Below are 12500 nucleotides of genomic sequence, written 5' to 3' on the forward strand. Positions count from 1 at the left end.
CGGCGAGAAGGACGCGACACCTCTTCGTCGGCGGCGCTGAGGACCCGCTGGACAAACCCGTCTTGTTCTCGCGACAGGCCCTTCCATCGAGCCTGGCCGCCCTCCACTCCTTCGCGTAATTGGGATGTTGAACAAACACAATCCTGGAGCCGCCCTATTCACAGTCCACCGCCACGGTCCTGAGATTTTGATATTCCATTCAGGGGGAAAAAACGAAGACGAAAAAAAGAGGCGACACTCTAGATAACGATTAATATCATCCCTTTATCAAGCGCTTTGGTCTGGGCCGAGCAAGAGGGGCTGCTCCGCCGCGGTCACACCGGCGGATGTGAGGCTCGCGATTGACCCTCGTCCACGCCCGTACGCACAGGGGGCATAAGGGCGATCTTGGTCGTGGGAGGGATACGCCCCGAGGGAGGGGAGGGACGGCTGTACGGGAGCAACGGAGCATGGTGAGTCCTACAATGGGCTTCCGGTCCCTACTACCTGTTGCCCTTCATCCAGGGGACTCTAACTGCCCCTAACTAATACTCTAACAACTGATACACTGCTTACCTAATCACGCTACGCCGCCGATAGACTTGACATTCTTGCGGATTTTCTCTTTCGTTTTCCCTCCTACTTCCCTCGTATTCGGGTTTCCGTTTCGGGCCGTTCCTTCTAACTACCCCTAATGACTACCTAAATGACCCCGTGCGTGCTGGGCGAAGATTCCCCCCACCCCCACCCCACCTCCTCCCCTTCTCAAACACACCCCGCAAGCCCTCTACACTTACCTGCTGTTCTAACTACACCCTTGCTGCCACACTCACCTCCTGTCCTAACTGTGGACTTGAAACCTAACTACGCTATTTCCCCGCAGCCCCCCCTCCCCCTCCCCCCCCTCAATCCACCCCCACCAAGAGCGGCCGATAGCATCTCCGCTACTTGTCTTTCCTTGGTTTCATCATGTTAGCGCGCGGTTTCACGTGGGGGGGTTAGGTATAATGGGGGGGGGCGGTATTACCCCTCCATTATAAACTATCTAGAACCATATCACATGCATATTAATTGAAGCTCTTGCAAAATACAACATGCATCTACACCACTGGTCGGGTTCATCTACGGTAGAATTATCTACTCTTGCGATCTACGCGTGGATCACGATGGCTTCCCTACAGCACACAACAAAGGACTAATAAAATGGCTCATTCATCCATAATAGCATCGTGAAAATACATTATCGAACAGTAAAACAAAGCGCTTTCTTGCCTTCATTATCATCACGACACCATTAATTGCCACATCGCTTTGTTAGTTCTCAGCATTCACAAGACCTCTACAAGTTCGCTACAAACACAAGTCACTGCGATCCGGAGATCACTCTATATCCACAGGTCGTTTTAATACAGGGGATTACTACAAGCACTCACAAAAACACATACAGTTCACAAATATAAGATTTGGTCTTACCGTTGCGGCTCCAGCCCATTCTTCTCTTTTCTGAAAGTCGATACGAAAAATCTTCAGTGAAATTGATATATGTCTCGCACATAGTCATGTTCTTTGCTTTTGTTTTTTCAAATAATAGACAAAATAGACGAGGTTTCTTCCAATATTTCTTGCTAAAATCTCAAAGGCCTTTTTGAACCCTGAGTCAGTGACAAAATTAGCCGGCTCTGGTAGGTCACTCAGTAAGCACTTCAAGCACGCTATGTCCGATTCTCCATCACTTATCACAATCAAAAGGACAATCAAGTCGCAGAATCTCCCAGGAGAAGTCGCGCTCTCTCCCGCAACACAAAATTCAAAGACAAAACTATCGGCGGAGTGCACGCGAGCGGCGACCGGGGGGCAGTGCGGTCAGAGGCGAGCGATAAATCAAGCGATGTAAGGAAGGAACTGCGCCACTGGTCGCTACGTGTGATCCCGCTCAATTAATGCTTTTGTGTGACACGCGGACGACCAGCCACCTTGTAGGCGAACACGCGGTGGTTACCAGTTAGGGACTTCCGACGGCGCTCTTCCTGCCTTGTTTCTGTGCGAGTCCCGAGACCTTTTCAGCTGCCAGATGTACGGAAAGTGTACGCCTCGCCTTCATTAAGCCCAAAGATCACTTAGCCCCTCCGGAAGAGGAAAAGTATAATGAGAATTATGGAAGGATGGCAACAGATCACACCACTGTCAGTCATTGGGCGAGCAGAAAGAGTGACCCCGCAGGAACCTCTGACGTCACGATAAAATGGGCGGAGCTTCGCGCGGGAAAACAAAAGGCAAACGGGAAAAAGTGACGCATTACACTATGCAGTGCCATGGTTGGTAAAAAAAAAAATCCACAAGATAATGGTTCCTTGTCTAGCCTTCCTTAAAAAAATATTACGGTTGTGGACAGTGACAGAAAAGAATAAGAATCATTTCGCTCAATGAAGATTCTCTAACACCTGGCGTGTGAGACAGAAGATTCTCTAAGGTGTATCTGAGAATCGGCCTGTAACATATCCGATGTCTAAGGCGCCACTGGCAAATACATGTACAGGAAATTAATATTTTCATGCGGCGTTATCCGAGTTCGGTGTAACGTAAAGTAAGTTTTTGTTGTAGTCCCGAGGCGATGTAATGCCATACTAATGTGTCTCTGTCTTTAATATACTATTTTCATTCGCTATGACTCGAAAAAGAAGCTTTCCAAGTTAAGAATATACTAGGCGTGTCATAAGAATGACATCTTATTGGAAAATGTCATTTTTGATATTGATAATAATAGTTAAAGAAGATAATACGATTTCTTTAGTCTTTTACGAAAAAGTTCCACGAAATAGGATACTTTTGATATTAACTAATACTAATATGAGAATGATCTTAGGGGAAAAAACGGCTGACGTTCATTGTATCGATAATAATAATAATACTGAGTTTATATAGACATGCATATAAAAACCGAGTAAATTACCTGTCCCTTAGAAAATTATACTCCCCTCCCCTCCCCCAAGATCCCCTCTATGATAGCCTGACGATCCCATAAAACGACCTGGACATCCCCTCCTACCATCCCCGCCCCCTCCCACCTCCCGAGCCCCCGTCCTCGCCAACCTTTCCTCCTCCCCTTCCCTCCTTCCCCCTTCCCACCCCCCTCCCGTCGCCCGTTTTTTCCGGTCGGCTGCTTCGGTTTCCGGCGTTTCTGGTGCTAACCGACCACGCCCCCGGCCCTCGGCGCTCGTTACCATCATTATCATCGTCATTATCATCACTATCATTGTCTAGAGCATCACTATCGGGACTCACTATCATCCTCCCACCCTCCCTCCCTCCCTCTCCCCCCCTCTTCCAGGTCACCAACCCAAACACCTTTCGAATCTCATTGTTTACATCCCAGTCAGAGGCTTATCTCTCTGCCACGCTTTGCGAAACAGCATCCCAATTGTTGATGTTATTATTTACTTTCTCTGTCTCTGAATTAGCTCGTTTTTTGCGTATCTCCTTTAGTTTCAATCCCCTCTTTCACATTTACCGCAATGGCCGTTTTATCTTCATTATAATCGCGCTGGGTTCAGTCTCCTGGCAATAAAACAAAGAGTCCCCTTTGCTTTTAATCATTAAATTAAACGAAATGATATAAATTCTTCTGATGGTAACATAAATGAGGAAAGTGACAGCTGCCGCCATTACTGTACATAAAACACTTCATTACTTTCTCCCTTTATAAACTCCGCTCAACAAGACCCGGGGCGAGAGATCACAGACCGGGCTCCTCATAATCAAAACAGACCACGAACTGACGCAAAAAACGGGAGTCATTCAGAAAGAGACAAATGTAAAGAAATCGCCGGGAAAAAAGGAGAGCGACCGCGGCACGCAGTTCCTCTCCGGCTGTGACATCCTCGCGGTGAAGTCTCGGCTCCAGTTTGATCATGAACCACCGAAGGTCAACACGGAAATGCCGAGTTTCCGCTTAACTGTTACGCGCAAAGGAGAAAAAAATGCTGGTCATCAGTCACTCCGTTCGAATTATTATCCTTGAATATCGCTATAAGAGCTTTTAGCGTAACGTCGGTCGATAGCGTAGCCACTAAACTGATTGAAATGATTACATTTTTACTTATCAGTAAATTCATATTCATCCTATCCTTCGACGACTCCGTAGCACAAAAACCTGTTAGCAATATAACCTAAAGCCTGAAGTCCACCACCAGTAAGCAAGCTCGGGCAGGAAGAGATCGCGGCGGCTCAGTGGAGAGAGTGCGTGCTTGACACAAGTGCTTGGCGCACACACGCCCGGCGAGACCTTACTGCTTGCAGGAGAGTGCCAAGAGGCCCTCGTCAAGAGAACAAGCTCACTGTAACCCTAAGCAAGAGGAACGGACAACATACCTTCTAGGTACTGTAGAGTCTGCGCAGTTGTGGCGTGCGGAGTGCTGGACGACGTGTTGGACGGCGACGTGGTGTGGGCGGGAGTGGTCGTGGCGGACGACGAGGCGGCGGTGGAAGCGACGGAGGCCTGCGAAGGGAGCGCCGACGAAGGCAGTGACGCCGGTGGAGGAGGGACGTGTGACGACGGGGATGCGGAGAGGACGGGGTTGAGGCGGTGCTCGGGCATCGGGCCTGAGTAGCCCTCCAGGAACTCGTTGAAGTCTGGCACATATTCGTGGAAGGTGGAGGGCACGTGTGCGAGCGACGCGGACTCCTCCTCGACATCTGTGGGAGAAAATAAGGACAGGTTAGACGTCAGGTTACAAAGGTTAAACATTTAAAATCTATAAACTGAAAATGAGGCTTATGGTAATGCTTCTGTAAGACTTATTGAAGGCTTTGAAATCTTTCCACGTTTGGAAATAAGGGTTCAGGAAAAGACATGCAGTCAGGTTGCCCCATTTCCCCAAACAATCCGAAGTCAGGAACCTTGTCCTATTGTGACGCCGCGACCTTGACAGTGAGGCCGTCATGCTCACCAAGCGTCATGCACCCCCTCCTTCTGACGTCACAAGGCATCCCCAACCGACACATCAAATACCTGTATTATTTCCTTCATCCAGAAAACTACTAATTACTTGTCGAAATTTTGCCGAAGTCTACACTCTTAAATCTCGCACGCGCGTGTGTATTAATGTCCATCATATCACCGCCGACAGAGGTTTGGGGGCGTCATAAACTCTTTCCCTCCCGCCCTCTAGCGACAGGGAAGGTGTGGGGGAGGAGGCAGCAGCAAAAGGGGGGTGGGGGTGTCTCTGGATGAGTGAGGACCTTCATCAAGCGGAATATTCATCACGATGAATATTCACACGGATTGGCGGCCTCCAGACTCTACTTGCTATTCGCGAGTGCGGTTTCTAGCGGCTGTTTCAGAGCGTGTGGATCAGCGCTTTCCGCGCGGGTGCTAATTCACAAATCTTTATTCCCCAAGGACAACAGCATGTTATGGCAGCGATGCAGGCGTCAGTGTCCTCCAGCGCGTGAAGGCGGAAGAAAAACATATGGCACACTGCGGTAAAAAAAACTATTCTCTTAATGGACAGAACAATGAGGATATATTAGCACGGTATCAGAATGAAGTAATGGTGTGACAAAGTTGTCCCAAGGAGCGAAGGAATGGCATATGTAAATAAACACAATTAACACATACGAACACAGGACATAAACATGTAATGACTTCCCCTGCAGGCGTCGTGATCTAACGCACCGAAGCGTGTACAGCCTGCAGGACACAGCACGTGCGTCGTGTCGCTTGCAACTCTGCGAGAGGTGCTGCTGCCACCCCCCCCCCCTCTCCACACCTCTTCAGCATCCGTGATCGGCATTCATCGGATCAGAAACGGATATATATTTTATATAATGAGATCTGAACTCGCGCGCGTGTGTACATATGTTCAGTGTACGCGTAATCGTTTCTAATTTTGTGTATGTATGTATGTATGAATACGCTTGTATTTGCGTGTCGGGGTCTGCATGTACGTGAGCGCACTCGCGCATGCATGCGTCCAGAAACCAGCTAGTACCAGTGCCACGCCACGCAGTGATTTGCAAGGGAGTGGAAGGGAGGGGTTTACGGCGCCCGCGGCGGAGGGAAGGAAGTCGTCCTCCCGACACGACAGGAGTAGCGGCGCCTCGTGGGGGAAGTTCGGTGATTGTTGGTGTAGTATCCCAGGCTTGTTCCCCTCCAGCGACTGCCCTTTACCCCCGGCGCCTCCAGCCTCCCCCCGGGCTGTGTTTCACCTTGAGGCAGCGGCGGCCACCACTCGCTGGCCCCCTCCCCTCTTCCCCTCTCCCTCCCTCTCCCCTTCCTAGATCCCCGTGTCCTCCGTTTCCCTCCCCCCTCGACTCCCTCCCCCGTCCGTAACTCACACGCTCCCACCCCCACCCCCCTCCCGGTTTCTCTCCCTCCACCCGCAACACACACACACTCACACATATACGCACACGCACACGCACACGCACACGCACACACACACACATACATACACACACACACACACTCCCAATTCCCTCCCACTCCCACCCCCACATCTACTCCACCCCTTGTTCGCAACTCCTTCCCCCACACCTGCACGCCCTCCACACCGCCTCTCCCTTCCCCTCATTTCCTCATAACTACATCAGACGTCCCCTCATCTTCCTGCTTTCTTGCACTCCCTCTTCCCTCCTCCACAGCGTTTTCTCACCCCCTCACCCCCCAATTCGTTGCTCTGGGGTCGCGAGTGGTAGTGTGTTTGACCCCACGCAAGTTCATGCTTACGCCCCTAACCATTGCTTTTTTGTTGTTTTTTATTGTTGAACACGCTGTCGCTGCAACTCTGAACTCGATGTTTCCCCGCCAAGTCTTGAGTACTTCTTATATAAGGAAATTTAGACAGATCTAATTCGTCAACCCTCTAGGAGAAAAAAACATCAATGTATCCTATTTATAAGGAAAAAAAAACAATCCCCGATTCCTAGTAAATCCTAAATCCGATTTGAATCAGCGAGGCAGTGGTCAGCTATCGTCCAGGCGACAGCGCAAGGGGGGGGGGAGGAGAGATCTGCGGCCGCTTGGATTACTTCCTACGGACCGGCGGCGTTGAAGTCCCCTGCCAACCGGGAAGTCAACGCTTCCTGCACCTCCTCGACCTCCTCGCGACCGGCTCCTTCCCTCCTCATTGTCCCGGTCTCCGCAGAACTAGGAGCGGGTTAACATACACATACACCCCGAGAGGGAGGTATGTTTGAGGGAATAAGTGTATGTGTGTGTGAGTAAGGGGGAGAGGGGGGAAGGGAGGGGAGGGGGTTCCAGGAGCTCAGTGTTTGTGGCGGCGGCTGTCGCTCCTCACCACTTACCTCCATCATTTGGACTCACCGCCCGGAACTAATGACTAGGGTAAGGCACAGGGGGAGCCACTGGAGGTGCAGGTGGAGGGGTGGACCGCCCGAACTGGCCTCAGGGCATGCGGGGGTCTGGGGGAGGGAAGAGGGGAGGGGAAGACAGGGGAAAGGGAAGGAACACGAAGGTGGGGGAAGGAGAGGGGGGGGGCAAGGAAGAGGGGCTAGGAAGGGAAGGAACACGAAGGTGAGAGAGGGAGGAAGGGAGAGAATTGAGGGTATGGCGGCGAAGGAGAAATCGTGGTAAGAAGTCGCAGGATTCCTCGACCGAATTCAGAAAAATATTAAACGAAACACGGGAAGTGGTAATGCCATTGAACAGATTACGATGAAAGGGGATATACTCACTCGTATTCATGTTTGGTTATTGACGAGAAATAACAACTGTTTAACCACTAAAAACGGACTTATTGCACAAGAAATAAAATGAATGAACGTACATTAAATGAATTCACGAAACAAAGACCTCAAAAAAAGAAAGAACCAAGACGCACAAAGGAAAATTCTGAACGCTTTTATCCCCTCGTCGGCAACCACACGTTCAAAGCAACAGGATGATGACAAAAAAGAAGAAGAAAAAAAAAGAAAACAGCCGTCGCCCTTGTCGTCTTTTCCATGAATCCTTTTGTTTGCGAGCACACATCCTAACGAGCGCAAACAATCCCACAAGCCGCGTTAAACCAGAGCGTGAATAGCAAACACAAGTCTCCAAGTGGGTCTCCTTTCTGGCCTCCAAGATGCCGACGTCCGAGGGAGACCGTCGACTCGTGACCGTCTTTTTTTCCACGATTACTTGTTTTTTTTCGTTTTTTTTTTTCTCTCTACTTCATTCTTTACTTTCCTTTTTGCCCCATTGGTCTATTGTCTTTTTGCCCCCCCCCCCTCAAGTTCACTCCCTTTGCGAGTATACTATGTATTTTTGTTTTTTGTTATGCTCTTTAGCTGTTGGTTAGTTTCACAGCTACGAAAACAACATTAGTAAAAGAGAGGAAGCTAGTCTGATAGATCAAGCGGGTCTCCCTCTGCGTGCCGGCGCTCCTGAAGATATGCCTCCAGGTCTCAAAGTTCGGCCAGAACAAATCGAGAAAATTTGGAAATTGAGTCTTCCTTTTTTTACTCAATATGTTATGCATGATCTTAACCTCGCTACTGGACCAGTAAGTAAGATCGCAGATGGCAGCATAATTGTAGCAGAAACTATGTATTAGTGTTCATTCAAGGAAAACCTTTGTCGTCTGCAAAAAATTATTTGTACCACAAAGGAAGAGAGAAGATTGAGACGGAGGAAGGAAAGGAGTAATGCAAAGAAAGACAGATAGACGTGTAGAGGAGAGAGAGAGAGAGAGAGAGAGAGAGAGAGAGAGAGAGAGAGAGAACAAATGGTAATAAAATATAGTTAACTACAAGAAAACCTCTAAAGTTGTCTCCAACGTTACCGTAAGCCCAATAATAGTAGTTGGTGAGCCGCGTGGGGCTGGGCCTGCACACACTCATGTTAGCACAGCGGAGGTGTGGGCTTGTGTCCTCGGGGCGGAGTTGTGTTAGTGCTGTTAGTTTGGTCATTAGTCAACAAGATGCGGTCCGTCGGGAATGGCTGGGGAGGTGTGAGACTGGAGACGTTTGCGCCCGGCCACGTCTCACTGTCGCGGCTGGGATGCGAGGGCGCCTAGACACAGGCCACGACACAATCGAGAACACTGAAGGCGTTTACAGAGGTGGAAACACTGGGCACAGGCACATGCTGAAGAAGGGAGTGAGATTTCATGCACAACTTTGGCACTCGCTCGAGACAAGTAGACACTCCCTGGCACTAGGGCGTGACGAGTAGGCACTGCGCGCTGTAGAAAACGGTCAAGTGTCCAGTGCCATCCGGAGGCAGACTAAGGGTACAACTTTTGACGGCTGGCGCTGGCACGCCGTGGCACTAAGGGTTGCCACTTAACTAATTAAACCAGTTATTTTGGTTAGACCAGGAGTTTCTCTTGGTGGATATGAAAATCATTTAGACTTTCCTTATTAGCAAACGAAATAATATCGGATGTCTATGTTACGTGTACAAGGATATTAAGGGCCATTGCTTGCAAAAACAATCAAATAAGCGTCCTCATTACAGACATTATATTTTCCAATAATTTTCTGAAATGAGCACAACCAACATCTTAACGTACATACTCACACTTCTAAAACAGCAAACATCCAAATATTTCTCAACATCTAACGAGAGAGAGAGAGAGAGAGGGAAAGAGAGAGAAAGAGCAAAGACTCGCAACTCCCGCCGTGACCTTTCGTATTCTTATCGCGCCACACTAAGCCACAAGACTATTCCACTTCGCCTAAGTAGATTCCACAGAGCAACATAGCCACCTTACAAGCCACGGGTGAACCAGCGTGGTCTTCTCCGTGGGGCTTGTAGCGGAATTATGCTACTCTGATTTCAAGCTTTGTTCAATCTATGACTCAAGCTGTTTCCACCGATCGTTATTGCTATTAATGCTGTTGGTGCTGCTGATATTTTTGTTATCATTATTGTCATCATTATTATTACTGTTATCATTACTATTATCATTATGATTATCATTATTATTATCATTATCATCATCACCATCTTGATGGTAATAACAATTATAATTTTATTACTATTATCATCATCATCACTATAATCATCATTATCATTATTTTTATTTATATCATAATAATTATTGTCATCATTATTGCTGAGCGGTTTGTGTTGGTCTCTAAGGATTAAATGCAGCTAAGGCCGACTCGAGGAAGCCCGGATCTGACAGCTGTAGGATCAAGTCTTCGAGATTCTACACATAAGTCTAAATTCGCCTTTCCCTTCGCAATGTAGAGACGAATCCACACCAGCTAGGCATTAATTACACACATCATTCGCATTCAGAAACACATTAATGTGGTTAGTTGTAGTTATGTCATATTTCTGGCTGGCTCTGCGATAAGAGCTCGGCCGACTATCAGTGTTTCCTGTGTCGCTATCGGCAGGCTGGGGGTCCTGACTGCGTTTCTTCACACGTATGATAAATGGTAGATAAAAAGAAAACGATAACCGTACCTCGGAGCGGCCACACACACACACTGGCAGGATGCTGGGGAATCCGAGCTCCTTTGATAACGTGTCAAATGTACATGCTTGTTACTCTTGTCTCACTCGGCACGCAGACGCGACTCGCCCTTGCGTAGGAGCTTTCTTTCTCGCTGTCTGCTCTATCTAGCTGTTCATTATCATTGATTGTGGAAATGTGTATATGTATGTATGTTTGTGGATGTGTGTGTGTGTGTGTGTGTGTGTGTGTGTGTGTGTGTGTGTGTGTGTGTGTGTGTGTGTGTGTGTGTGTGTGTGTGTGTGTGTGTGTGTGTGTGTGTACATACATACATACATATATTATATATATATATATATATATATATATATATATATATATATATATATATATATATATATACATATATATATATATATATATATATATATATATATATATATATATGTATATGTATATATATAGATGTATGTATATATATATATATATATATATTATATATATGTATATATACGTATGTATGTATGTATATATATATATATATATATATATATATATATATATATATATATATATATATATATATATATATACGCTGCCTTTTTGGATACCTCCGAAATGACCACATCCTGAAGAATCGCGAACGCAAACGCCACTCCCCCCCCCCCTACCGCCTAATCGCCGGATCCGCCCCCCCCCCCTTTCTTCCGTGACCAAAGGAACTTGAGGGAAAGGCTACAGGTGACGAAGGGCGGGGTCAAAGGGTGGCGACGGGGCTGGGTCACGGGACATCCTGTGAAGGGTGTGAGGTGCAGGGTGGAGAGGGGGGGAAGGGGGCTCACTCACACACCCTCAGCCCACTCCTTACTTCCTTCCTTCCTCCTTGCCTTCTTTACGCCTAGAAAAGGACAAAGGAAGAGACAACGAAGAGAGGGAGAGAGGGAGAGGGAGGGAGGGAGGGAGGGAGGGAGAGAGAGAGAGAGAGAGAGAGAGAGAGAGAGAGAGAGAGAGAGAGAGAGAGAGAGAGAGAGAGAGAGAGAGAGAGAGAGAGAGAGAGAGAGAGAGAGAGAGAGAGAGAGAGAGAGAGAGAGAGAGAGAGAGAGAGAGAGAGAGAGAGCGAGAGAGGAATCGAAGGTTCATACCATATTCGAAAAAAAAAAAATCCAACTCTTTCATTTCCCTATCTTCCCCTTCCCTTTTCTTCCATTTCCCTAGTTTCCTTTTCTTTCCTACATCCTGTTCTCATCTCCTCCCCACCACCTCTCCCCTCGCCCCCCCTATCTGCCCTCCTATTCCCACAGCCCTATACACAGAAGCCATGACCCGGGTCGGTGTCCTGCTATCCCGCTTATCTACGAGATCGTCAGCGCGATAACCTTGCCGAGGACGCCAGGAAATAGAGGGGAGGGGAGCGGGAGGCTGGGGGATTGAGGGGGCGGGGGGAGGAAGTGCGGGAGAGGGGTGGGTATAGACAGGGATGAGGGAAAGAGAGAATAAGTGGGATAGAAAGGGAAAGGGGGTGTATAGGAGGAGAGAAGCAAAGAGTGAGAAGTTATGAGAGAGAGAGAGAGAAAAAGAAGAGAGGGAAAGAAGAGAGTGGGGAAGTATATGGAGAACGAAGCCAACAGTGCTAGAAAGACGACTTCAAAAGTCGTTTCCTCTTTGTATCCCCCCCCCCCCCTTCCACAGCCTTTTCTCCTTCCCAGTACCTCCGTAAGTACCCCCATCCCCGCAACTTCATGGGGGAGAGGGTAGATTGGGGAGATGGGGAGGGGGGCTGGACAAATCGTCACCGGACATGCCCCCCCCCCCCACCTCTTTATCACGGCAAAATCGCCACACGAAACAGTAAACATAGCACAGTCGAGACACAGAGAGAAGTGTGTGTTGGGAGAGAGAAAGAAAATGTGTGTGAGAAAGAGAAAGAAAGAATAGAACTGAAGGGTGAAGTGAGGGAGAGGGGATGGAAGGGTTGAAGAGGGCATGGGAGAGGAGGGGAGCGGAAGGATAAAGAGGAGAAGGGAAGGGAAAATCTTGGATGAGGGAGGGAAAGATGAACAGAGAAGGGGAGGGGAAGGAGTGAACAGGAGAGGGGAAAAGTGGATAAGGGAG

At 48.3% G+C, this 12500-nt stretch overlaps 1 protein-coding gene across 30 annotated transcripts in view; it reads right to left on the reverse strand.

Moving 5' to 3' along the window:
• Positions 1-12500, reverse strand: part of LOC122249152 (protein c-ets-1-A) — a 229831-nt gene that overhangs the window by 13801 nt on the left and 203530 nt on the right. For 16 of the 30 annotated variants that reach the window (XM_086545089.1, XM_043009775.2, XM_043009777.2 and 13 more), the window contains 2 exons: positions 4348-4671; positions 1453-1482 (listed from right to left, as the gene is read on the reverse strand). In XM_086545089.1, coding sequence (XP_086401215.1) covers positions 1453-1482; positions 4348-4671 — 354 coding nt within the window. The remainder of the gene's footprint in view (positions 1-1452; positions 1483-4347; positions 4672-12500) is intronic. The other 14 variants (XM_043009776.2, XM_086545095.1, XM_086545103.1 and 11 more) reach the window with 1 other exon arrangement.

This window comes from Penaeus japonicus, unplaced genomic scaffold, assembly GCF_977035675.1.
Source record: "Penaeus japonicus unplaced genomic scaffold, GWHDUDI00000001_assembly GWHDUDI00000016, whole genome shotgun sequence".
Taxonomy (NCBI): domain Eukaryota; kingdom Metazoa; phylum Arthropoda; class Malacostraca; order Decapoda; family Penaeidae; genus Penaeus; species Penaeus japonicus.